This window comes from Lissotriton helveticus, chromosome 5_1 (assembly GCF_964261635.1).
Source record: "Lissotriton helveticus chromosome 5_1, aLisHel1.1, whole genome shotgun sequence".
NCBI classification, from domain to species: Eukaryota; Metazoa; Chordata; class Amphibia; order Caudata; family Salamandridae; genus Lissotriton; species Lissotriton helveticus.
In genome coordinates, this window is record NC_136065.1 from 1,172,283,036 (window position 1) to 1,172,310,572 (window position 27,537).

General features: G+C 43.8%; 1 protein-coding gene across 4 annotated transcripts in view; it reads right to left on the reverse strand.

The window, feature by feature from the left end:
* CCDC186 (coiled-coil domain containing 186) overlaps window positions 1-27,537 on the reverse strand; it is a 603,510-nt gene that overhangs the window by 410,405 nt on the left and 165,568 nt on the right. For all 4 annotated transcript variants that reach the window (XM_078643863.1, XM_078643862.1, XM_078643865.1 and 1 more), the window contains exons 6-7: window positions 18,341-18,460; window positions 6,834-6,938 (exon numbers count right to left, since the gene is read on the reverse strand). In XM_078643863.1, coding sequence (XP_078499989.1) covers window positions 6,834-6,938; window positions 18,341-18,460 — 225 coding nt within the window. The remainder of the gene's footprint in view (window positions 1-6,833; window positions 6,939-18,340; window positions 18,461-27,537) is intronic.

Sequence of the window (27,537 nt, forward strand, 5' to 3'; positions counted from 1 at the left end):
CTCGGTAACTTGTAATGACCAGTGCCCAGTACATACCGTTAACGTGGCCTCCTGATCACTTGCAATGTCTTAAAACTGGAACTAGACATCACAGGGGCATATCTGCTCATGCAAATGTGCCCTGACAAGTAATATAATGCACCCTGCCTTAGGGCTCTTATGCCTGCGGTAGGGGTGACTTACAAATAGTATACGCAGTGTGCATGGCACACATGGAGTGTTCAATATTGTGTATTTAGCATGGCTTGCGTGGGTCGCAGCTGGCAGCCGCGAGCGGACCATAACAATGTTTCCATGGAGGTGACCTCCGGCAGTCTCCCCCCGCGCATACCTCATCCCCAAACTGCAGTAATGTGCGACACAGTGCACGCCATTTCTATACCCCAAGTTTGTTTAAGTTTGTATTATTGCTGGCATATCCCCACCCCTACGATATAGTGCTAGCAGGGAGAGCATGCTTCACATCCCAGCGTACACCACAGGCTGCCTCGCTTGAGTGCTGACACTACCCCACCACTTGTCCCTTAGACCCATCATCGCCTCTGAGGCTTACGCGAGAGATTATAGACCACGATGTTACCTACCCTCATGCCAAGATGCAAAAGGAATGAGAGAGTTCTCGTGTCTACCAATGCCATTGTTACCACTGTGATGTACTTAAATAGAGAAAATGGCAATAAAAATATTTGTAAAAAATAAATAATTTCAGCATAGCTTGCACCATTTCAGGCACACTGCAATGGCAGCCTGCATGCAATTTTTGTGGGGGGTCCCTTTGGGTGGCATAATACACGCTGCAGCCCAGAGGGACCCTCTTTGGGGCATAATCTGTCCCAAGAGCGAATACGCTACACAGACACATGAGTAAAACGGTCATCCAAACATAGCTGAGCTTTGCCACTGTCCTGCAAATTAATGCTACCACTAAACTGGATGGATGGTGAAGCAACATCAGATTAAAATCGATAGCCTTTATATAAATGGACTTCAACACGCTTTTAGGAACAGAGACTACTTACGCCAAATGAAACATTACTTTTTCGCTAATCTTTGTATTCTAATTAAGCACATTACTTCAACACTATAATAAAAATATATATCTTTGAGAAATAATGAATAACTTTGCTAATTTCAAGAAAACTTCCACTTTTCGAAGGTTGCTCAACAATGATTAGGATCAGGAACATAGTCCACTCCAGGATGGCTCCTTCCAACAGTATACTTGGGTACCTGCACAAAGGGAGGTGTTCCTATGTAGTCATTTGTCCACGGAGATAGCATCATAATTACTCTCATCCAGAATAAAAAAATGCCTCTTCTACCAGTGTGAGAGCTGCAGGTACAGACTGCTACAAGAACTGTGTGTGAGCAAACGTTACAGGTGATGGTAAAGATCACCCCATAGAAGTCGGTCGGAGAACACAGCTCCCAAAGCATGGTTGTTCTGCAAACCTGCATAAAGTTGTTGATTTCCATGCAGGGTAACATCAGCAGCAAACGGTAGGAAGATGCAGTTCGGTAACCAGACAAAGACCATCAAATCTAGTAATGTTTTGATATCTTTTTGCTTAGATTTATTGACGAGTAAGCCAGCCACAACTTTAATGTTTAGCAAAAAATAAATTTGTGCATGTACTATAAAATATGATGTTAAGCTGAAATAAAAAAACGCTAAAATGAACAAAACGATAACTGTTAGACAAGTATGTTTGAAGCAAGGATGCATTAGATAAAGGAAATTCCGTAGCCTGCAGAGTTCTTGTATTTGGCGGGGGGAAGGGGGGGGGGGCAAATACCATGAGTATGTAGGCATAAACACAACTGTCTATTAAGCGACGATAAAATTACATTTATATGTGTTATTTGCCACGAGATTCGATATAGCTGCTATTAGTACTCGATGAGGATTAAATGAATAATATAAAAAGCAATACAAACTTTTGTAGAGCAGAGCTGTGGACCATATAAAAATAACTTAATGCTTACAGGTGATTTTAACACCCACCCGTGTGGAGACCCCAAAAGTACAGACATGGGAACATGGGGTGCCCACTGATTGAAGGCCTTCATTTTGAACATACTATTCAGGGAACTGCTCTTAATGACATGCTTGATAAATGTAACCTGTACTCCGCTATGAGTTATGTAACACCTAATAGCAGCCAAGGCGAACCAACATTTAAAGGTCGCGGTGAGGGATCATTTATAGATCATATATTGCTTACTAGGCCTATTGCTTCCCTCCTGAGGGGTTTCCTGATTATGGCAAGTGTTTATAGTGACCATAACCCTGTATGTGTGAAACTAGGAGGTAGTTTACTGATCAAAAAGGATCCTACTCCAAATCATATTCGGCTAAAATCAACCGACGGTAAGCGTCGGTTGAAATAGACTCAAGTAATTCCGTCTAAGTTTCTTGATACCCTTAAAGATGCCTGTGCGGTGGAATTTTCGAATTGCCTGAATGTAGCATCAACAGCTCAGGGCATCCTTAAAGCATTCAATGTTATTGCCACTAATGTGGGGTCTTTGTTGTCAGTTCCGGGGAAAAATAGGAAATACATGGATCCTAAATGGTTCAGCCCACGTTGTTCAAAAGCTGCAAAACATCTCAAAGTGGCTTTGAAAGAAATACAAAGGGAGAGAGAAAAGATCCAAATTCTTCGCCATAATTATAGAAATGCTTTAGCCAATCGTAAAAAGGAATTGAAAGAGGCAACCTGGAGAGAGCTTCTAGATCCCATGACCCTCTCTAGCAGCTCCCGTTTTTGGGATATCATTAATAGACCTCTCTTTTCAGTGGAAAGAGTTGAGGATATGGGCACCAACATAAGCGAGACTGAATGGGTTTCCCATTTTACTAATATTTTTAGGAGCAAATGCTCTCACACTCAGTTGCTAACTAGGTGTACAAACAGGGAAATGGTAGTGTTTACAGTGGGGGAGGTGGAAGAAGGCATAAATAACCTTACAAGTAAGAAGGCGCCGGGCCCAGATGGTGTCCCGCCATATCTTTTTAAATCGAACCCCTCTTTCTGGGCTTAATCCTGGTCGCAGTATTTAATGCAGCTGCTAAAGTAGGCTGCCCAAAATCTTGGAGAACATCATAAATAGTGCCAGTATTCAAGAAGGGAGACCGTGACTGCACTATAAACTACAGACCGATCTCCCTAATTGACTCCATCGTGAAGGTATTAGGGGGAGTTATCCTAAAGAGACGGACTGTCTGGGCTGAAGACAATAAGATTGTATCAGACATTCAGTTCGGGTTTTGCCCGGGCCATTCAACTATGGCACAATGCCTTAATCTCTATTTGATCCTCGGGAAGTACACCATCGCCCGCCCAGGGACAATCTATTTGGCCCTCATGGATCTGTCATCGGTCTTTGACTGTGTTAATCGGGAAAGGCTGTGGCAATCCATGAGGGACATGGGGGTGGAGTCTACCTTGGTGAACATCCGGACGGATCTACATAGGGAAACACGGGCAAATATCAGATATGCATCTGATCTAAAGGTGACCAGGAATTTTAATATAGAGCGGGGGGTAAGACAGGGGTGCATTCTTGCACCATTTCTTTTTAATTTATATATTAATGATTTGGAAAAAACATTGCAGGATACTGGGGCGGACTATCCGTACGTGGGGCGGCGGGGATTGCCCGTCCTGCTCTACGCGGACGACGCCGTCCTCATGGCACGAACCCCTAAAGGACAACAGACACTACTAGAAACATTTCGGGGGTTTATGGATGTAAGAGATTTGGCTATAAATAATTCCAAATCGTACATAAAGCAGGTAGGGCAGCGCCCAAAAAAGCAATATCCTTTTAAAGTAAATGGAGAAAAAATTCCTATATCTAAAACCTTTTTGTATCTGGGGGTCCTATTGGACGACAAACTGAATTGGATTGCCCAGCTGAATAAAAAAAGGGAGAGGTTGTTAGGTCCAATGCTGCAATATTTAGCTTTACGGCCAAGATGGGCCAACGCCCGGTGGCCGCCATGCTAAAAATTTATCATGCAAAAAGCATCTCTATAGCCAGTTATGGGAGTAATCTTTGGGAGTACTCCTGTCTTGAGGGATTGCAGGTAACCGAAAATTATTTTTTTAAGCAGCTGCTGTGTGTCCCACAAGGAACAGCTAATTTTTCGGTTCATGAAGAAACAGGCACCCCTTATATTAGCGATACTCTGGCTATACGTCCCCTACTATTCTGGCTCAAATGCTGGCTAAATGAACATCTCGCCATCACACACAAAACCTTAAAAGAGATTCTGAGCTTAGAACATATGATATATATTCCCTGGTTTGAATATCTAAAGGAAAGTTATAGAGAGTTGGGACGTCCAGATTTATTTTTATCACCTGATTGTATCTCTAAGGAAGATGTGGCCCTGGTAAAAAGCTCATTCATGCTACGCAAAAGAATGGAAAGAGAGGAAAGAGAACTGGTAAAAAAGAGCGTACGCTAACATATATCACTTAGGTCCTCCCTTGAGCTGGAACCATATCTGCAATGGCCGGTGCCCTCACATGTGCGTTTTCTGTTATTAAGGTTCAGAATGGACTATTTTCCCCTTTTATTAGCCGTTCCAAGAGGGTGCCATAAGGGCAAAGTGCTAGCCCCCAGTGGCTGTGACAAGATGTCTCCACAGGATCTGCTGCACTTTGTGTTCTTTTGCAAATATTATGAAACCCCAAGGAACTTTAATTTAAAACCCCTCTTAAATAAGTTAAATTTTAGACAGGTCCATCCCGCACTTTATTACCTATTACTGCTAAAACCTGAATGCATCCATTTTGTAACAGGCTTTTTAAGATGCTCAATGAAACTCAGGAAAAGCTTGGACATTTAAAGGAACCTGATTATGTGTTGTATCAAAAAATCATTTGATTTTATATACTGGAATTGTAATGTGCCTTCATTATAAGCCTCCACTACTTTTATACACTAAATTTGATCCCCTTGCACTGTACCCCTGGAAAGGTATTTTTATTTAATGTCTTAATCTAATGTTGACATTCTGTGTATTTTTAAATGATTTTGTATTTTCAAATTTTATCTTATAACTTTTATGGTTTCATATGCTGTAAACCAAATAAAGTTTGTTGATGATGACTCCTATCTGCTGCTCCAGTTGTGAGGAACTGACGAAATAGGCTTAAGGCCCATCCCTGATAACACAATCAATTTCTGAAGCTTTTGTCCATCCAGATCACCTCTATCATAAGGTAAAATGGATCACTTTAGGATCAAGTGCCCAAAGACCAAGAACAATCAGGACCACTTGGCGGCTGATAGGTGACAATGAGGTCTTCTATGATATTTTCCAAATGCCTAGTCTACACCTGGAGACAGTCTGTAGCATGACAGGCAAACGTTCCAAATGATGTTGTGCTCAACATATTCTTGCACCTGCCTGTGAAGTTGCTTTCCAAGATTCTGATTGAATATGAAAGCTTTGAACCCGATTGATCGCTGGGCAACACTTAGGGGTCTCACCGAGGTGCATGTAACAAGGAGGTGATGACTGTTTCAAAGAGTCAGAACTGTACCACTGCCGAGGCAAGCATTACCCCTGCTTCTAATGTCAGCTGTTAGGGTTGAAAGAAGTGTCTTCATGGTTGAGGCCGGTATGGTTCGACTAAGAGGCTGGTGGCGTCACTTTTATTGGCAAGATTTGTCACTTCTTTCCATGTCATGAGATTAAAAGTGACAATATGGTGTGGTAGAGTGAGGGGCATGGGGTTTAATAGCTCGGTAAGGTTGCTCCGATGTGTTGTGAGTGATGGATCAAAGGATGGAGAGTTTTGCAGCGCTTCAGGATTTGATATTTCTCGGAAAATTTTAAAGATTTTCTTCCTTTGGTTCAAGGTCTCGTGGCACCATGTCATCACAGAAAAACAACAACATACATCACATACACTGTGGGTTCTGAGGAGGGTTTTAACATATGCAGGAAGTATGGCGCCTTAACTGGTAGCAACAAGGTCAGAGGAGACCCCGAAACCTCTGCAGAGAGTGGCAAGGGCCCACTCAGTAATTACAACAAAAGTCCTGCGCACATGTTATGCGAGGTGTATACAAGTGTCATGCTTATTTAAATAAGCATGACACTTGTATACACCTCGCATAACGTGTGCACAGGACTTTTGTTGTACATCACATACACTGTTAGATAGGGTGTCTGCCACATCCCGACCGGATGAGACTCTATTACTCATGGTTCCTGTGTGACACGGCGTCGGGGCGGCTGCAGCTGCTTGAGACAGGCTGGCAGGGCCGGGGCTCCTGAGAGGTGCGCGCCGGCTCTGCTCCCCTCAGCTGTAAACATTCGCCAGCTGACCACGCGTGATGTCATTGCGCAGCACGCAAATGAATAGGCGGGGCTACTGCGGTCCTATTCCTATCGTCTGACTTGAACTACAAGATCATAACGAATTTCGTAGCCCACACTGCATCGCATTTTGCAATGCAGGGCGCGCTATGAAATTCGTTTTATTAATTACATTGTTTACTTACCTGCAATTATCCATATGCCGGTTTTTAGCACCCTCCACCCTGCCCCTCCCCCGCCCGCCTTCTTGCCCCACCGTAACTCCCTTCACGGGCCGCGGCTGCCGTTCAGATAATCTGCTTATCATTTACTGTCTTGCAGTGTACATCCAGAACATGTACACATCTTACACTTCCCCTATTTGTTACAACACATTCTTATTACAGATAAGCAGCGATGAAAGAACCAAAAGCGTTTGCGCACAAAGTGCAGCTTTTTTTGCGCTTTATGCAGAAAGTTACTCTTGATCAAATAGAGAGGCACACAATACCTGATATGTTTTAATTATTTCCTGGCAATTCCTTCGTATCTGCTCCGTTTCTTCTTTTGCTTGAGTTAACTTGATTGTTGTGTCTTTTAGTTTATCTATGTTTTCCTGAACACGAAAGGAATATAAAATACGTATATAACGGTTATCATTGAATTATAATCAAAATGTAGTCATGCAATTCATTTGATACAATCAAAATTAATTTCGCAAACCATAATGACTATTCATGTGTGAGATTGATTCTATGGGCAACAACCTTAAATCGTCAATGGCTATAACAACATAAAGCCAAACAACATTCTCTGTCATCAAAACCACTGTCTAACTATAAAAGAAGCATAAGAAATTCACTGGTTGTTTCTTAATGTGATCAAGGATAATGCAATCATTAACTAGCAGCGATGTGTTATTTAAAGAACCCACACATGTACAAGTTGTGGTGAAGGGATCCATATTCCAAAGATCTTATGCACTAAGGTAACCTTATAACACTAACCTCTGAGATCATGATGCAAGTGTTTATCACTTGTCAATGAACTGATTGCCTTGAGGATCCATACCGTACTAATGTTTCAGAAGTATGGACCTAAAGCCAGCAGGTACATGTTGCCAATCTCACACAAATAAGCTTAGTCCTGCGGCTATCATACCACTTTTAAAAACAAGCATTGAAAATGCAATAGGTCTCGCCTTTTATTAAGTTAAAGCCATTTGCTTTGCTAATGGTATTGCATAGCAAAGCAAATGGTTTTAATTTAATTAAAGGCAAGACCTATTGCATTTACATTGCTTGTTTACTCTCCTTTTACGGCGGACTTGTACCAGAGTACTGCATGTGCACATCTGTCATTTTAACAGATGATGATTTAGTTTGAGCCCGAGAAGCACGTAGATATCCACGTGTTAGTTTATCACTGACTCTATAAATGAAAGTGTCAATTTTAGAATTCACAGGTGAAGGGTTGTCCTCACTGTTGAAGAAGTCATCATTGGAACAAGTCAAGTGTTAGAATTTTCATCTAATCTCTATTGTACTGATGCTAGGAAAGTATGTAAGAAGATTATTGGAGCTTAGTAGGTCCACACTGACTTGGTCAGGTCCACAAAGGGGGGCAGGGCCAACACCCTACTATCGTTAGATCTATTAGCAAGGTTGGATACTAAAAACCAAATCCACCTTGATTACCCAAGTCAAAGCTAATGTAAGTACTTCCTGAATGTACCAAAGCTAACTTGGTCCTGGAGGCAGTTAAGAGTTCAAGAGTAAGAAAAATATCATATGGACAGGAAACGCCCCATATGTGCAAGGAAAAGGAATGTCCTGGATATGAGGCCAAAGACAAAAGAACATCAGTTATAGAAATACATATACCCAGGGAAGTACTGACTGACCTATCAAAGTAAAACAGAAACATTTCAATGTTCTAATGAATTGAAAACCTTTCTGGACAGTGCCACCGAGCAAGAAGCTAGAGCAGCAATCACACCAACCAGATTAACCCAGGATGGTGGCATACTTCTTTTAATATATAGTAGCCTGGGAAAAAAGTCTCAAGAACATATCCTCAAAGAACTCAAAATAAACAAATATGCCTGATCGATGGACTGCTCTTGACCACTCTCTATGTTAAACGTAGATTATAAAATACTGAGTAAAGTCCTGGCAAGTAGGCTGTACCCAATCATCAGGAGTTTAAATCATGTGGAGCTGAATGGTTTCATCCCTCTTCGACATACGTCCCTTCATCTACGCTGATTTTTCAGGGTGCCACAGGAGACTGCCCTGGAATACCCCGCTTCCACTGTAGTTCTTTCCATCGATCTACACAAAGCCTTTGACACAGTACACTGACCGTACCTCATGGCCATGAGACGTATGAATCTCGGGGAACTGTGGACACGGCAGGAGGCACTTAGTATGCGCGTGCGCAAGCTAGGGTATGTAAGGGACACCTGAATTTCATCCCTCCTCGACACTCGTCCCTTCATATACTCGGATTGCTCAGGGTGCCGCAGGAGACTGCCCTGGAATACCCCCCTTCCACTGTAGTTCTTTCCATCTATCTGCACAAGGCCTTTGACAAAGTACACTGACCATATGAATCTCGGAGAACTGTGGACACGGCGGGAGGCACTTAGTATGCAAGCTACGGTACGTAAGGGACACCTGAATTTAGACAAGATTGAGATAGGACGAGGCACTATCGCCCATAATATTTGCTCTTGCTATCGATCCCTTTGTCGCCAAGCTCGGTGCAAAAGGCCCGATACGAGTTATCCCGTTAAGAGAGAGCGAGAGCACTGCATCTCGCTCCAAGCGGATGAAATGTTACTGTAACTACACGATGCAGACACAGGACTACACAGGGGAATGCAAATGCTAGACGACCTAGAGGCGGTTTAGGGACCGGCTACGAATTGGAGCAAAACTGGCGCTTTACCTGTGTATCCTCCTATGCAGACACCCTGAAAACAGCAGTAGCTAAACGGAGTATTTCCTAGGAGCCTATGATGCTCAAATATTTGGGTGTAAAAATATATTACTCGGATGGGAACATCCGTGGCGGTAACAAGGGGGCAGCACTGTGGTTGCTGACAGCCACTGTGAAATTCTGGCGCACACTGTACCTCCCCCTAATGGCAAGAGATGCACTGACTAAAATAGTCTTTCTGCCCAGAGTTCTATACTTCATCGTGACTAGCCGATATAGGTGTATCTATATTCTGTCTCAAAGACATGCCCACACTGCAGAGGGAATTGCTCTAGGATGGGAGGTGTCAGAAAATCTCGCTTTGTCTTTTACTGCGGCACACGGTGGAGGATGGTCTTAACATGTCTGATCTCGAACTGTACTATGCCACTTATCAACACAGTGGATGGACGGTGACCGAAAAGAGAAACTGAAAACCATAGGAGAGGCGAGTAATGAAGGAACTCTTGTGGCGCTTTTACTTGATAGACAATCAGCCACAAAAGAATGTCCCAAACTACCGAAAGTGGGGCTAAGGACGTGGAAGAGAATCATTAGGGAAACACAAGGAAGTGCTCTTTATGCTCCTATGTTGAGAGGGGGGTACTTCACGACTCGGAGAGCTGGACAGGGGCAGACCTGTACATGGTATGAGAACTATTACACCAACAGGGAATTTGGGAGATTTGACTCCTTAGTGTACGAATGTAATGTGCAGCGCTCCCAATTCTTGACCTACAGTGCTCTCACTGGGGCAATATTGCTTCGTGGAAAGACGGATCTACGCAACTCCTGACGCATATCATGCAGACACTCCCCACATTTGGGGGAGGGCGGAAATTTATTTCATGGCTCTATAAGACTATGCTCTCGATGTCCATGCACTCGTGGCCCGAGCTAGAGCCGCCTAGGAGGGGCAAGCCTGACAGACAAAGAATGGGATGCCATGCTACAGTACACCCATCAGTTGTTTAGGAACACCCAACTCAAATACTCAAAACTTAATAATCTCCACACTACGTACCTGACTCCTCACAGACTGAACACCATAGCAAGCACAATGGGTAAAATATGTTCGATGTGCAGGAGAGAGGATGCAGACTTTCTGCATATGGTTTGGTACTACCTAACTGTAGCTGAATTCTGGGGCAAGATCACTGTAGAGCTGGAGGCCATAGCAGGAAATGCACATATTGGAGAAATGTGCTGGTGCATGCCGGGTCTGGGCCTTACTCCTACATCCTGCAGTGCAGCTACTAGATTCATAAACCTGGGACTCGTAGTGGGCAGTAGAAATGCACTGGAAATCCCCTGGGGGACCTCACCATAGCAGGTGGGCAGCAGAGTTTACAAAATGGGCTGTAACTGAGGAAGCAGCACTGCGAGTGATGTACCTGGAAGGTAGACGATGCAGACCACACATATGGGTAAAGGGACATATCAGATATGCAGAAACATACACAGAGGGAAGGGGAGCAAGTGAGCACACAACATAGATGAACGAGGTGGAAATAAAAACGCCTGGGCTTCTCTGTTCATTGTTACTAATTTGATTTCAGTTTCTGCCAACACTTCCGAACACTATGCAATGCCTGCAACTGCTCAGAAGGCAACTGCATTTGCCTACAACTGCTTTCACCTGGCTAACTAACATGTATGAGCAAAGGATGAACTAATAATTCTTTAAGATTGTATACTAATGTGGAATGCTGTTAGCTGCCTTTCCGGAAACAGTTGTAAAATTTAATAAAAATGATTGTTATAAATGAATGTACTGCTCTCAATATCGAACAGAACACAGTAGGGTGATGAGTCGCTATTTGACTATCCTACGGTCATCAAAATAACTGAGAGTTGTGCTAAATTAATCGAACATCAAAGTGTATGTACCTGCTTTACACAAAACAAATTATGGAAAAGGAAGCATAAGACCCACGACATGAAGTGAATCAATTATGGACCCTCTTACACCCACTCCAGATTTGCCATGAAAGTGATGCCTTTTCTTTTCCTTCTCTTTGAGGTATGGGGTTCTAGATTAGTAGCCTAGTGGTAATTGACTCACAGGGACTCTGGTGCAGAGCTTCCTAGGTATGCACCTCTGGGGAAATGTCTTGGAGGGAGGATCGGGACGAAATACGTTAATGCTTAGATACCGTATGCATTCTGCGGGGTTGGCGGAACGAACTGGCTCTGTTGTACCAGAAACATAAAATTGGGCGGTTCGGGGCACTGATGTTCACTATGTGGTGACTGGGCTAGGTTGGGAGTTAGAATTCGTGTTTTTATTCCTGTAAGGGTAGTTTTCGGCCTCTGTTGGGCTGATGGGGCAGCTGTGCACGTCCTGGCTCATCTCCCTTACCTCTACGAACTGACCCTACGGTCTATCCCTAAATCGGCACAGAAAGAGCTCAAAGAGCCCCTAACACTGGGGGAGGTGAACTGGGAGGTGCTGCAGCACTTACCAAGAGCTAAGACCCCGGTGAGTGACGGGTATCCTCCTGAGTTTTATCAGGCATTTGCGGGCACGCTACCCCACCTCCTATTACAGATGTATCTTGAGGCCTTTGAACGAGGTGGTCTCCCACCCAGCATGAAGCAGGGGGAAATATGTATGACTCTGATGCCGGGAGGATATGCGCATGTGCCCTCGTCATACCGACCAATTACAATGATTAACACAGATTCTTTAAAATTCTGTGTAAGCTCTTGGCCACTAGTTTAGGGCCATACATGTAGCATTTGGTGCATGAGGACCAATGTGGTTTTATACCGGGCCGAAACACGGCTGTGAATCTGCGCCGGCTTAATCATGTAATCCATGAAATACGCGGTCAGGAGGAAAAGATGGTACTGGTCTCCATCGACCTAGTCAAGGCATTTGATACAATAGATTGGGGGTATCTTTTGGAGGTCCTACGGGTTGTGGGGCTGGGACCCAAATTCAGTCGCTGGATTTGCAAACTGTGCACAGAACTTCACGCGAGGGTTAAGCTAGGGGGCACGCGCTCATAAGACTGGCAGCTGGGTTGGGGCACTCGCCAGGGGTGTCCCCTTTCGCCTCTTCTGTTTGCCCTGGCTGTATAACCATTTACGGTCCGGGTCAGGGCGGAAATGGATCAGTGGGGAATCAGAGTGGGCAACACGAGCTAAGTTATCTCCCTGTATGCTGAAGATGCCCTGTTTTATTCGGCCTCTCCCCGGGACGCACTACCTTAACTGCATCAATTGGATAGATTTGGATAGGTGTTTGGATTGTGGCTCAATCGAAACAAGTCACTGATCTTTCCATTGACAGGACTAGCCTGGGTGCCACTGGAGGATCTTCCAGACCTGGGGCTGCGCTGGGAGCGGGCGGGTTTCCGATACCTGGGGATACATGTTGCACCAACGGACACACAGGCGCTGGCCAGGAACATGGACCAAGTAATCACGTCTCTACAGCGGTCGGTGACATTTTGGAACACCCTTCCACTGTCATTGATGGGTAGGCTGGCCATCTCTAAGATAGTGATGCTTCCCAGGACCTTATATGTCCTCCAGAATTCACTATGCCCATTACCGGCACGCGTCTTCAAAACCCTGAATATGATTCTCACGTCCCTGCTCTGGGCAGGAAAGCGCAGTAGGGTAGCTCTCAACACTATCATATGCAGCTATGAGGAGGGTGGCTTGGAAGAAACACGTTTTGATTTATATTATTACGCCGCTCAATTACAACCTGCGGCACATTGGCTGACTGACGCGGACAACTGGGAGAAACGCCTTCTGCTGGGCAGGGTGGATACCCGGGCAATTCAGGAGGCGCTGATGCAGGGCAGGGGAGCGGAGGTAGCTCTCCCCTACGTGGTGAGGCATACGGCAGACATGTGGCAGGTTTGTCGAGAAGGTCTTAAGGAAAGCGCCATTTCACAGGGAGCTACAGATCTGGATACTGCCACCCTTTATATTCATGGGAAGATACATGTCCTTTCAACCCTAGAGGGAGGGCGGCTGCGAAGTCCTTGCCGACCTTTTCCCAATGAGACATTTATCACTTATGAACAAGCAGAGGAGAGCTTTGGTCTCGGGCAGGGGTCCCTGACACATTCCTAGGGGGTCCTCAGGCAGCAGTTTTAAAAGCACTCAAAAATTCCTTGTCGAATGAGCAGTTTTTGAGCAACAATAAAAGTGTCAAGATAACATCAGTGATTAGTGTACCTGCTGGAGAGAGAGGAGAGTTTTGTCCAGTTGCAGGTTTGACTCATCTAATGTAGCACAGAGGGTTAATATGCCTGCTGCAAAGAACGCGTACCATGCATTTTAAATAACAGTATTTTATGCGCATAAGTCAGTGCATTACTTCTTTTGTCACCTAGATTCTTTTGTTACTCTTCAGTTCATAAGAGACACTCATAATCTAGCACAGTGACCTATAAACTGTCATTAAAGAGCTACTTACACACTGCATGGTACAAGTTAGCAACATATGTTTTTCCCAGTCTTTCATTATCCTGATGCTGCTAAAGGGGTTTATTTGGGTGGAAATACATTTTTATTGTTAAAGTCAATGCTAACCACTGTGTTAGGTTTTGAATTCTGAGTTTGTGCTTTTCCAGACAAAGCACTCTTTAAAAATGCCTACCAGCAGGAATGACATGTGAATCCTACACCTTGTAGTCCCCTTTGCCTTATGTAACATTTTCTCTACACTGATTTACAAGTATGATTCATTGTCTCTATATGTGTATGATGTAAAGTGCTCTGACATCCTACAATGGTATGAGAGATGCTATAAAGCAAATGAAATACATGTGACAGATGTGCTATGGAGCAATGAGAGGCACTGTTGAAGGGTGATAACAAGGGAACCATTGAAAAACCCCAACAAAGATTGTTGTATCCTGGTGCATAGTAAGGTCATCATTTACTATTCTTTAAAAGTTAATACAATTCAATATATAATGATAAGTGTGTTGTAGAATGCACCTTTGTATCCTAAATGTTCTTGTCGGGAGAGCCTCCCAAAGCCCCCTTGTTAGTGGTCAGCCTCACTCACTACACTTGGTGTGCACTGTATGGGGACTGGTCTGAAAACATTTGCCAGGGCTGCTTTGGGTTTCCACTCTGGCCCTGGCAGTAGCAGGAACCTTGGACTGCGAAATAAAAGTAACCATTTAAAAGGTATTCACATAGATGCAGCACCAACCCTCCCATTAAAAATTTCTTTTTTTTGCAAACTCTTTCAATATAAAATACTAATATCCTTAGTAATTTGTTTTGTGTGCACATGTGTTTTTTTTTCTAATTACTCTTTCAATGTATGAAATTTAAATTGTACAAATTGCTGGGGGGTCCCCGGCTTCCAGTGGTGAGTCAATGGGGGCCCTCAGGAGTCAAAAGTATGGGAACCACTGCTATAGAGGAATTCAGGAGGTGGTAAAGGTCACCTGGCCACAAAACCCGGACATTTCACATCCGACACGAACTTTAGATATCCTGCTTAGGTGTGGTTTTGGTCGCAAATTGATCTCTCTCCACGCCCCCAGTGCCGCCGTCCAGGGCTGCCTGGAGAGGGATCTAGGCGTCCGGTTGGAAGAGAAACAGTGGACATACATAGGCTCCCTCACACGCACTGTCTCCTGTAATGCCAGATTTAAACTGACGCACTTTAATTTCTTGCATCGCAGCTACTTAACCACGGTATCATTTAAATGCATTTCATGTGACAGGGATGATAGATACCCGAGATATGGCATAGAGAAAGCGGGCTTTCTGCACTTGGCCTGAAAATGCTCAGCGGTCAGGCAGTTTTGGGCGGGGGTGGTCGCAGGATTAGTGCAGCCACGGGTCTTCAGGTGAGACTGGAACCCTTGAGTTGCCTACTTGCATCTGTCAGGAAGCCCAAGAAAAGGAATCTTCCATATAAACTGCTACAATTAATGCTTGTGCTAGGTAGGCGTAGGGTGGCCATAACATGGATGGGACAGAGAGGCCCGGAAGTGCCAGCCTGGCTCAAGGATGTACGAGAGTGGTCCCTGCCGTAGAAGCACATATGAAACGTACCCGTAGGGACGAGAAGTTACAAGCGGACCTAATGATCTGGCGGGAAATGTGTACTTCTGGTTTGGCGGAGGGAGAGCCCTCCGCTCACGATACGCTTGAAAGTGGGGGAACCAGGTCGGATGTGGAAGACCGCCCTAATCATGATGGGGCGCAAGAGAATTGATTCCAGCAATAAGCGGCCTGCGTGTCATTGGTGTGTCCCATGCTTATACCTCTCTGTGTTATACTTACGAATGAATATGTACCCCTATTGTGCCTTTTTACCTCTGATGCTACCACCTGTACCAAGCATTGCCAATCACATCAACATACCGTTGATGTGATTGGCAATACTTTGTACAGGTGGTTGCATCTTATATGCTGTATCATTTACAATTTGTTTTTGCAAAATGTAAAATAAAGAAAAAAAAACGAAGTGAATAAATGTCCTCACAGAACACGGGGGCAATGCTGCATGAAACGTCATATTAGAAATAATCATTCAACAATGGATACACTAAACTAGGTATAATGGATTGCTAAGGGAATTGATAATTATATTCAAAGGCAAAAAAATCTAATCCCACCTGAGGCGGATAAAAGCACACACAATCTTTATGCAGAAGGTTAACTTGAATGAAAAGGAACCAAGCAAAAGGAAAGTAAGAAGCGTGGCCAGTGTAACAGCCAAAAACAAAAATCGTGCATATTTTTATCCTCTTGAGAAGAGCATGGCATATGGGTAAAAACTTTAATTCAAATTAAAAAAGTGACTTTCACCCTCAACATTGTGCATATGCTTGCGACTCTGGTGACCACAGATTCTGGAAACAAATACAGGACCAGATCAGCAACATTTATCATCAGGCTAACAATATACTTGGTGGCAACATATTTGTAGACTCAATACTAAACAGCTAATCAGAAACAAAAACAAGATATGTATTCAGTATGTTCTCGAAAGCTTTCAGAAGGCTAATTGCAGAAAAGAATATGACGAAGACGTGGATAACTATGACTCCTGATCAAAGAAATCTCTTATTTATTCCATCCTCATAATTCCTGAGAACAGATTGCATATTTATCAACAAGAGACTGCTGCATTTCAGATTTCCCTCCAGTATTTCAGATCACACACCTGTTATGATCACTTTTGAAACAGACATGAATGGGAAAAAAAATCAACAATAGAGATCTACTGCATCGATTCGCTCGCCTAACCGATATTTGGTCACTGTTCCTAGAGTTAAATCAGCCAGAAAGGGAGGGCGCTCCTTTCAATTTAATGTTGCCTAACTTTTAAATTAGCTCCCCTTGCCCATTTGGTGTCTGGACAATGAGCTGCATTTTTGCAAAGTCATTAAAACCATCTCTTTTCACAGTGATCTTTTTATGATCACAGGCGTTCAATCTTAGGCGCACTGGGATGCCTCCGGATGGCCAAGCGCTCTATAAATCCCATAGCATAGCACTGTACAAACAAGAATTTGAAGGCATATCAGCCTCCATACCAGAGGCTGTTTCTAATACAATAGTTCAAGAATTTTAAGAAAAAGTACATTGTAGCAATAATGGTCCCAAAGATAAACTCCAAGCAAAATATCAACATAACCAGTAACAGAAGAGACATGATCACTCAAAGCAGATACAACTGGAGAAGCAATCTTAATTAAACTTTCAAAACAAGGAGAGTGCAAGGGCCAGAATGCTTCACTACAAAATGTTATGACCATTTCATTAAATACCAAAGTGTGGACCCTTTAATCACTTTACAAAAGCCAAACATTCCCAGGGATCCTTTACCAAAGCTACAATCATGGCCATGTGAAACAAGGAGGGGTTCACAGCAAAGAACTTCAGATGGACATGCACTGTAAAGTATCTCCTAAGAGACTAACACCCTATTTAGAAACCTTATCCAATGCAGATCAAACAGGATTTGCAAGGGAAGAGTATTGTGTGTGTATGTGGGCACTTATGTTATTACAGACCTCCTACATTGATGAAGGAAGTACTCAATAACGCAAAACGGTATGGCATCCTATGTAACCTGTCAACCAGTGAAGTGAGATCGCCAGCTTTGCATTATATCAACAGCATATAAGCTTTTAGGATCCCAGGTCCAGTGCATCATAAAACTTCACAACTCCATAAAGATTATTACAGATACGAAACAGTTTGGCATTTCTGTCCGTGTCGATCCACTCCTGTGTAACATTGATGTTCTTCTGCCTTTGTTCCTTATGCACACCTACCTGCTTCTACTGTAATCCAACTTGGCTCATTTTTGCATCATCTTCGCTGCTGTCCTGCTTGCCAGAATCTGCCCTGTGATTTTCACAAGCCGTCATTAGCTTACTATGTTCCTTTGCTTAACCGAAAATGGTCATCATCTGGGGCAAACTTCCTTTCCCTTGTTTACCAGCGGTGTGGCAAGATAATTCCTAATTATATTGCTTACAAAATACTGTGGGTAATGCATCATAACAAGCACACTTGCTCTCCCTGATTAGAAAACACCGGGCGCTTCCTTTTTTTTTTTTTTTTAAAGAAACCAGTCTATACAATCTCTCACCTACCTCGCTACCTGAAATCTTTACTAACAGAATTCAGTGGTCGGATTTTAAAGCTTGCATACAGTGCACACTATCTCTGTCCTACCTAAAGCCCTAGAATAGCTCTACTGGGTCCGTAATTAAGCAGTGGTCGCACAAGGCATTTCTATGGTATGGTTTTGTCTTGCTATACACACATTTACGTGCCCCAGTACTATTAAAGATCTTTTATCTTGGTAATGTCACTGTACTAACGCAAAACATCCTGTCACTCCATTTGCTTTCCCTTTTAAGTAGCCCTCAACAGAGTAATATAAATCATATCATATACAAAAGATATTCAACTGAACCTGTCTGTATTAACAGGTGAGGAGTATTCACGAATGCTGATAAGCGTCTCTAGTAATTAAACCAAGTTTGTTTTTTAGTAAGTAGGTTATTTGTATCAAAAACTGACCTTGTGTGCATCCATTTCAGTTTTCAGTTTGTTTTGTGCCCATTTCACTTTGATGATGTAGGAATTGATTTCTTCTTTAAGTTTTTCAATCTCTCTGTTCAAACGAATAGTTTCACTTTCCTGTATAACAAAATACATGCAATGAAAAGACAGCACATTTTTAGATTTTGATTATGCGTATTCAGTTTTATAAAAATAAACAATGTTACTATGACAACGCAGACAATATATTCATTATAATTACTAAAATACTGTCAATGTCAATAGTTAACAGCATTTCTGATATGCTTTTATGAACACATTATTAAAGAAATAATGTGCTTTTAAAACACGAAAACCATGTTTAATTTGCCGGAACCCTAATTTGCTAGCAAAGGAGGATTCCGCATGACCCCATAACCATTCAGCGTATGGACTGATCCCAATAGCAATAAGCAGAGGGAATGAGATTAGCTGGCATGGGGCAACTACCAAGATACAAGCTATATTCATAATGTATCTTATCTGAATTTTTGACCTTGCAAGAATCGCTCATCAAACCATTCATGAGCCTCTGTTAACGTACTGCAGACAGTTTCAAGCCAACATTGCTGCATACTGGTACTGGTTGTCCTTGTATCTCAAGGAGAGGGCCCCAATAGATTACACACTATTGATTGATCAAAGGTTCTTATCACAGGGTTTATTTGATGATTCTCCCTTCCATGGAGGCAGCAACCATGTATTCCACAAGCCAGGGAATTAATTTGAACTTGCTATGCACAGCGTATCTATCAAACAGTAGTACATGTGAAATTTGCCAGAATAAAACAATAGTAAGTGAAATGTTGATGAATCCCCCAAAAAATGATAAAACGGTATGTATGTATTCATAATCCTTTTACAAAAGCCCATAAACGTTCTTGCAATATCCCAACGCATTTTGGGGAAGACTCTCTAGCTAAGGGACTTTATTCATGCGAATGTACAAGGCTTATTCCTTTACTTTCAGAAAGCAGCCTTTGAATTAGGAACAAACAGGGACACAGTGTTTGGCTACATGTAATTGATGTTAGGAGCACCTTCTGAGGACAGACACACAAGACCAACAATGGGATTGATGCTACATAAACCACCTTATGAAGAGGCCCAACTCGGAATGTTTTGGGACAGTGTAAGAAAAGTTTACAGGTCAACGAAAAATGAGATTTACATAAGGATCATAAATCCATGTAATACTGTCTTGAATATGTCAACAATACACCTGTAAATGTTTTTGGTTCCTCTCATATTGTATATGAATTACTTGTTGGACATACAGTGTGCACTTGGAGTCGCACTTCATTTCAGTACATCTCTAAGGACCAAATGGTAATTAAAGTAAGACGATGTGGATCAAAAAAATATTCAGACTTTAAAAAACCAAAAAATTAAAGTAGACAGTAGGGATTGGAGGGGGAAGAGGGTGGAAGTGACGAAGATCTAATCTTCACTAACATTAAAACCTCTATGTCAGAGGTGCCCGTCATCACTGGTACCAAGGCTCATCCCCCCTCCTCCCCCCAAAGCATAAGCTTGTCAGCCTGAAAGACACTCAGTTCGTACAGCTCGGAGACTAGTGAAATCATCAGTCCAGGAAAGCCCTGTGAAGATCCTCCCACTGGTGATTAGGAGGAGCGTCACATATAGAGCCAGACTGGGGTGCTTCAGGTTTAAGCTCAGGAGTACTTAGGGCCAACTGTCTCACACCACCCGTTCCCAACTCGTCACAAAGTTGGGGGGCGGGGGGTCAGCAAGCCTCACTGACATCACCTCACTCAGTGACAAGTCAGGGAAATGTCTTCCTTTTACTATCTTATCCATGTCATGGTTAGCCAATGAGAGAAAGTGGGATCTTCCTTTTTTTCTTTCCCCACCCAAACCACAAGCATTACATGCTTCTCCTTTCCACCACCTGTTGGTCCTGCATCCAGGTAAATGCTTTCTTAAAAATCTGGGTGCACTTGTGTATGTAAGAATGAAGGTGTACTTGCACTCCTTTGTGTGCTGTGAGTGGGTGTGTGCAAGTTTATGTGCTTGTGAATAGTTGGATGCGAGTACGAGAGCATTTCTGTGCTTCTGAATGGATGGGTGCGAGTATGTGCCAGCGAGTGCGCTCATGAATGGAGGAGTGGATGTGAGTGTGTGCATGTGGATAGGTTGAAGTGAGTGCATGTGTTCCCACCCTACTACTCTCATCAACCAGCTGCTACTGCTTCATTTAACATAAAATCGAAGTCCAACACAAAATCTACTAATCTGACAAATGTGGTATTATCCCAAAACAATGATGAGTGATATTAACCAATCATAAAACACTAAAAGTATGTTTTATGTTAGGTTAAAAAAAACTAAGGTCTGAATTTAGAAACCTGCTATCCCAAATCATTTTTAATTGAAACCTTTTTAAGTAAAAGCTTTTATTTATTCATCAATATAAGGCACATGAATTTCTGATTACTTAAAAAAATAATTAAATACTCGCTGTGAGATGGACTCCGGAAAATCAATGCTTGTATCGATCAAGATAAATTATATGCCATGGCTTTCTGAAGTATGTGGTTATGCCTTGCAAGTATGACAATATTTGACACCGTATATTCTAGTAGAATATGTTGTGTATGAAATATGCACTATAACCAAATACGTACAAATTAGCATCAATTTACTTCACATTTTTCTAAACTACAAAAGAATCCAGCTAAGCAGAGTAAATCGAATATCTACAGTAGCACACTGAAGGGTGACATTGTGTTGCTATGCAAGAGACCACAATTTTACGAAAATATATTATGGAAATGAGAAACTGATGTGCAAAAGTTATCACATGCTCGGATGCTAGAGCTAAGAAAAATGGGCAGTCCATATATTAATTTCATAGAAATCAAATCTAGCCTTTGTTTCATCAGGGTCTCAAGAGGAAGGTCAAGATGATTAAGCAGAGTATACGATGATGATCATCATGAATATAATCAATCAATATTATCTGTAGTCTTTTTGTCATAAAAAATATGGTTGAGACACACAAAAAACAAAATTACATAAATAATTGCAGTATGAAGAAAAAATATTTACAAATAATAAATGTAAGTACAACTAAAAATTCTATTGATTACAAATCATAGTTTTTTAAGTCCTAATATTCACAACACCATCAAATAAATGAGAGATTTCAAGAGAAATATGATTGTTTAGAGGCATTTGTAGTTGAATAAAAGCCACCATACATTGTGTAAATTTAAATTCTCTTAAAACGGTATCAGATATTGCTTTTGAACATATTTCTAAAAAACTGAAGATAAAAAATAAAAGGCAGTGTAAACTGTCAAGAGAAATTAACACAAGGACAGGATAAACAATGCTCCAAAGAACCCGAACCCTTTGGTAAATTTAAAAGAAAGTGCCCTATGCCTAGCCTAAAATAAATTAAAAGAAAGCTGTGCCTAGCATTGTAAACTAGAGTAAGGTAAGGCTCAACTGAGGTAACAAGTATAAGATCCTACAGTGGGGTTCTGTAATTTTGACTTCTCCCTCAATGAATGCTTATAATCTAGGAATGTACTTTTAACCCAAGCTACATCTTGTATGGTGATGACAGAGGGTTTTGCAAAAAAAAATTGGGATGTCTTAGGCTACAAATAAATAAATAAACGGATATATGATCAATCCAAGGAATAGTCCAAATAATATCTGAGTAGAGACAGTCCTTTAGGACAGAGCTGTTAAAAACAATCTAGCATCATACAGAAATCCATAAGAGCAGCTGAATGACTTCGCCCACATACATTTGGATGAGCTCCTCATGGCAAATATTGCTAGGGAAACTGATTCGATCTTTCCTCTCAGGCAGAACACAAAGAATAAGACACCCGCCCTTCCTCTTGAACCTACAGAGATCAGATGTGGAGTACTCCAAGGATCCTCCCTCAGCCCACGCTCTTCAACATCTACATGGCCCCCCTCGCAACCATTGTCAGGAAACACGGAATCAACATAGTCTCATACACAGACGACACCCAGGTCATTCTCTCCCTCACCAAGGAACCCAACGTCACCAGGCGCAGTTTCCAAGAAGGGATGAAAGACGTCTCTAACCTGGATGAGCAGCAGCTGCCTGAAGCTCAACTTGGAGAAAATAGAAGTCCTCATTCTTGGCTCCACCCCCTCAGCAAGGAACAACACTTGGTGGCCCCCCACCCTCAGAAACCCACCCACCCCAATGGACCATGCTCCCAACCTCGGCATCATACTAGACTTCTCTCGCTGTTGCTATACAACTTCTTACAGCTCGTCTCCGGCAACATCATACCCGGAAAGGCATTGGATTCGTGGCTCGTGCTCTACTAGTTTCCATGTACACGGACGACATCACTCTTTACATCCGTCATCCCCAGGAGAATCTCAGTCCACTGGTCCGTGAGGTGATACAGTTTGGTGGCTACTCTGGCATTCAGGTTAATTGGGATAAATCTGTACTATTTCCTCTCACGGATGACACGGCTCCCTTTAATCCCAATTACCCTTTTGTGTGGGCTTCGGAGCCCACTAAGTATTTGAGTGTCTGGCTAAGCAGTGACATGGATGAACTCTGGAGAGTTATCTTTGGCTGCGCAGTGGATTGGTTAGAATCCAAGATCCCTCTTTGGAACGGGCGCATAGCTATCACCAAAATGGTGGTTCTTCCGAAGTTCTTATACCTCTTCGTCAACATCCCCATCCCTCTCACCGCTCATTTTTTTGGTAAGGTTTGTTTTTTGCTTTTTACTCTGGTTGGGGCCGGACGGCAACCCAGGATCGCTTATAACATCCTGACTCTCCCGATGTCACAAGGCGGGCTGGGAGCCCCGGACTTCAAGTACAAAGCTCTCAGCGCTCATCCAGTTTTCTCCATTTCTGGCTTCACCCCCACTCTGTTCCAACCCGATGTCGCGGTAGAGGCCGACCTCACCGCCCCGTGGCCGCTCACGACTGCACTATTCGCCCCAGCGAAACTCCAACGCACGGAAAACGACACGGTCAAAACCTTGCGCTGAGACTGGGAAGGAATTCGTAAAATTTCCGGCTCGGATATGCTTTCCGCGAACACGATGCCCATCGCCCACCACCCGCTTTTCTTCCACTCAAATCATCTGGGATGGTTAAACACCCCGCTTGCCCTGGGCCTCTCCACAATATCGGACCTGTACCCGGGGGATACATTTTCTCGCTTGCCACCGATTCTGGCCCCATGGACACCGTGTTATACTATCAACTCCGGGCTGTTTGCAGGAAGTGTCACTCCACCTTTCCCCAGACCCCTCCCTCGATGGCCACTCTTGATCTTCTTCAAGCCTCCTCTTCTCTCAAGAAATTGGTTACTAAAACGTATGCCTACACGCATGCAGCGTCCTCCATCTCCACCGACCGGGCGGGCGTTGCATGGGGTGAGAACCTGGGAATCGAGATTTCTCAAGCTGATTGGCTGTATTGGTGCACTCAGATCAAACGCCTCTCCCCCAACTATCGTTTCAAATACATACATAGGCTGTATCGAACTCCCGCCCAACTTGATAAATTAGGTCTTGTAGCAAGTGACAGATGCTTGCGCTGCTCCGCGCCCGACTTCTTTCATCTTGCCTGGTTGTGCCCCCGGGTCTCGGCCTACTGGCGTGAGGTTTGCGCTATTATCTCGGAAATTACCTCGTTACCACTTCAACCTGACCCCGTGCTCTGCCTCTTAGGCTTAGGCTTAGTTTTGCCCGGATGCCTCCCGTCGTTTGACTGCCATGCTGCTAGTCCTAGCACGGCGTATGGTCTCCATGTGCTGGGGTCGCAGGCCTGCGCCTAAGGTAGCTCTCTGGCTTGAGGATGCGTCCCGCTGCCAAACCCTCCTATCTGAGTTCTGGGACCTTTTGCCAGCCAAGTCTCACCCACTTGACATAGGGGCCCCACTTGTCACCTACCTTTCAAGCCATGATTCCCAGCATCCTGCGACTTCTCCCATGCTCCCCGCCGGCACCCTGCCCGTGGCAGCCGCCGTTGTTAGTTCATGAGCTGCTTCCTCTTTGCTCACGCCCCCCTCCATCCTCAATGCCCCTCTACTTTACTCATGGTGCCTCTCTCGGTCGTATGCTTTCACCTCTCTAGTGGTTTTATGACAACTCTCCATGACATGGTCTCCAATGTGTAACGAGTTTGCGACTACCTCTGCTGTGCTGCAATGTATTGCTGTGTATTGTAGAACTTTGTAACTGTGCTGTGCAATCTTTTCCAATAAAGGTTTTTGAAAATTCCAAAAAGAAATAAAAAATACTCTATTTCTCTCACCATGAACTGCCAGATCAATGCCGTGTCCTCCACTTGCTTCAAGACGCTTCGCATACATCGCAAGACCTTCAAATGGATCCCCCCGCGCAAGACAGCCACCCACACACTCATTACCAGCAGACTGAACTACGGAAACGCCCTCTATGCTGGAATCAACAAAAAACTCCTCCTCAAACTCCAGACCGTCCAGAACGCTGCAGCCAGTCTCATCTTCAGCATCCCACTACACGACCACAACACCCAACACCTTCGCGACCTCCAATGGCTCCCCATCGAAAGACAAATAACCTTCAAACTGCTTACACACGCCTACAAAGCCCACATAACACCGGGCCAAAATATCTCAACGAACAAATCTTCTCCCACGCCCCCAAGAGAAACCTCCACTCTGCGGACCTAGCCTTAGCCATGGTCCCCGCATCCCGAGGGCAACAGCAGGTGGCAGTCCCTGCTCCTACCTCGCGGCTAAGACATGGAACAAACTCCCCCACCGCAATCGACAAAGCCCGACACTGCACCAATTCAGAAAGAATCTCAAGACCTGGCTCTTCGAATAACCTACAGAGTTGCGAGCACCCTCCTCCCCAGCGCCTTGAGACCCTCACGATTGAGTAGCGAGCTTTATAACCCTTGCTTGATTGATTGAGCTACTGCTAAAAGTCACTGGAAAAAATCTTTTCTCCGGATTGCAATTTGGAGACATTAATATATCCCCAAAATCCTGCCACACAGCTAGCAATAGTACATTTAGCTCTATGGATTGTTAACATGGTGGGGAGTGGTCTGGAGCCTGTTTAAGAAGGAAAGTAGATGACATCCCCTATGGACAATACAAAGTTATTTTCTAAATGATAAAAGGTGGTGCAACTTTGTGTGGGAATCAAAAGGTATTCCTGAATGCATTTTTTGTAATCCCATACAAAATTGTGCCTGATATTACATTTTCTAGAACCTCTGGCGAAAGGGCAAGCCTGATGACATATTACCAACTAGAGACAGTACACCTGGTGGACTGTAACCCACAACCCACCTTCACATTACATGAGGATGAAGTGTTTGGGACAATGATTAGTCTTGTGAGGCTCTCAGGATTATTTGTGATTGGGTTCCAAATCTCATTTTATCCTGAATAGACAAACCCGAGAATACACATTGCTACTATATGTTAGTGTTTCATTAAAGTCAACAAGCTATTCTACAGCAAATAATATGGATAAATGTGACTATAAAGATAAAACTGTGGAAATGAAAATGATTAATAAACAATATATTAAAAAGAACTGCAACGCCGCAATGGTATTTTAGAATTTCCTTGAATGGAAAGATTAAACCGGTCTCTGTTCTCCAATCCCTCACTTCTTGCCTCTAGCTTAGCTGCTTTAGCACCAAAAAGGAATGCTGGTTAGGTCTTCACTTTTCAGGCACTTGTGCGTGTGGCGGCATCCACCTTGCTGCTCGCTCCCGCAAGGTGGATGCCGCCACAAGCACGAGTGCTTGAAAAGTGCAGACCGCTTGTTTTAAGGCTGTGTTCGTTCGGAGTACTCGATTCAGAAAAGGGGGTGGTGATGAACAGAGTGTCTGAATTAAGCAGACCACTCTTACCCAGTCCAAAGATCAGGGCTTGATCCATCACCGTTATTTATCTCACTGCCCCATCCCAGCTCAGAACCTGGCTATATGCAAATTAGTCTGTCCCTGGCCCAGTGCATCATGGGAACAGGGCAGACCAAACTACCAAGCCAATTCTTCACCAGAAAGGAGACAAGCTACCGGGGACCGGTTTCTGGCATTTCAGCCTCTTCGGCCCGGCTTGCTTGAATCCTGATGGAGCAGTGAGAAAGGGACTCATGTCTGAGTATACCCTGCCACACCTATAGTGGCCAAAAACGATTCAGAAAAGGGGGTGGTGATGAACAGAGTGTCTGAATTAAGCAGACCACTCTTACCCAGTCCAAAGATCAGGGCTTGATCCATCACCGTTATTTATCTCACTGCCCCATCCCAGCTCAGAACCTGGCTATATGCAAATTAGTCTGTCCCTGGCCCAGTGCATCATGGGAACAGGGCAGACCAAACTACCAAGCCAATTCTTCACCAGAAAGGAGACAAGCTACCGGCTTGCTTGAATCCTGATGGAGCAGTGAGAAAGGGACTCATGTCTGAGTATACCCTGCCACACCTATAGTGGCCAAAAACGATTCAGAAAAGGGGGTGGTGATGACTGGGTGAGAGTACTCTGCTTAATTCAGAGACTCTGTCCATCACCACCCCTTGTTGTAAATAATTTTGTCCACCCTAAGCGTGGAAGGGTATACTCAGATGTGAGTCCCTTGCTCATTGCACCATCAGGATTCAAGCAAGCCGGGCCGAAGACGGCTGTAATGCCAGAAACCGGTCCCCGGAAGCTTGTTTCCTTCCCAGTGTAAGAATTGGCTTTTGTAGTCTGGTCTGCCCTGTTCCCATGATGCACTGGGCCAGGGACAGACTAATTTGCATACAGCCAGGTTCTGAAACTGGGATGGTGCAATGAGCTAAAAAACGGTGTTGGATCTAGCCCTGATCTCTTGACTGGGTGAGAGTACTCTGCTTAATTCAGAGAGACTGTCCATCACCACCCCTTGTTGTAAATAATTTTGTCCACCCTAAGCGTGGAAGGGTATACTCAGATGTGAGTCCCTTGCTCATTGCACCATCAGGATTCAAGCAAGCCGGGCCGAAGACGGCTGTAATGCCAGAAACCGGTCCCCGGAAGCTTGTTTCCTTCCCAGTGTAAGAATTGGCTTTTGTAGTCTGGTCTGCCCTGTTCCCATGATGCACTGGGCCAGGGACAGACTAATTTGCATACAGCCAGGTTCTGAAACTGGGATGGTGCA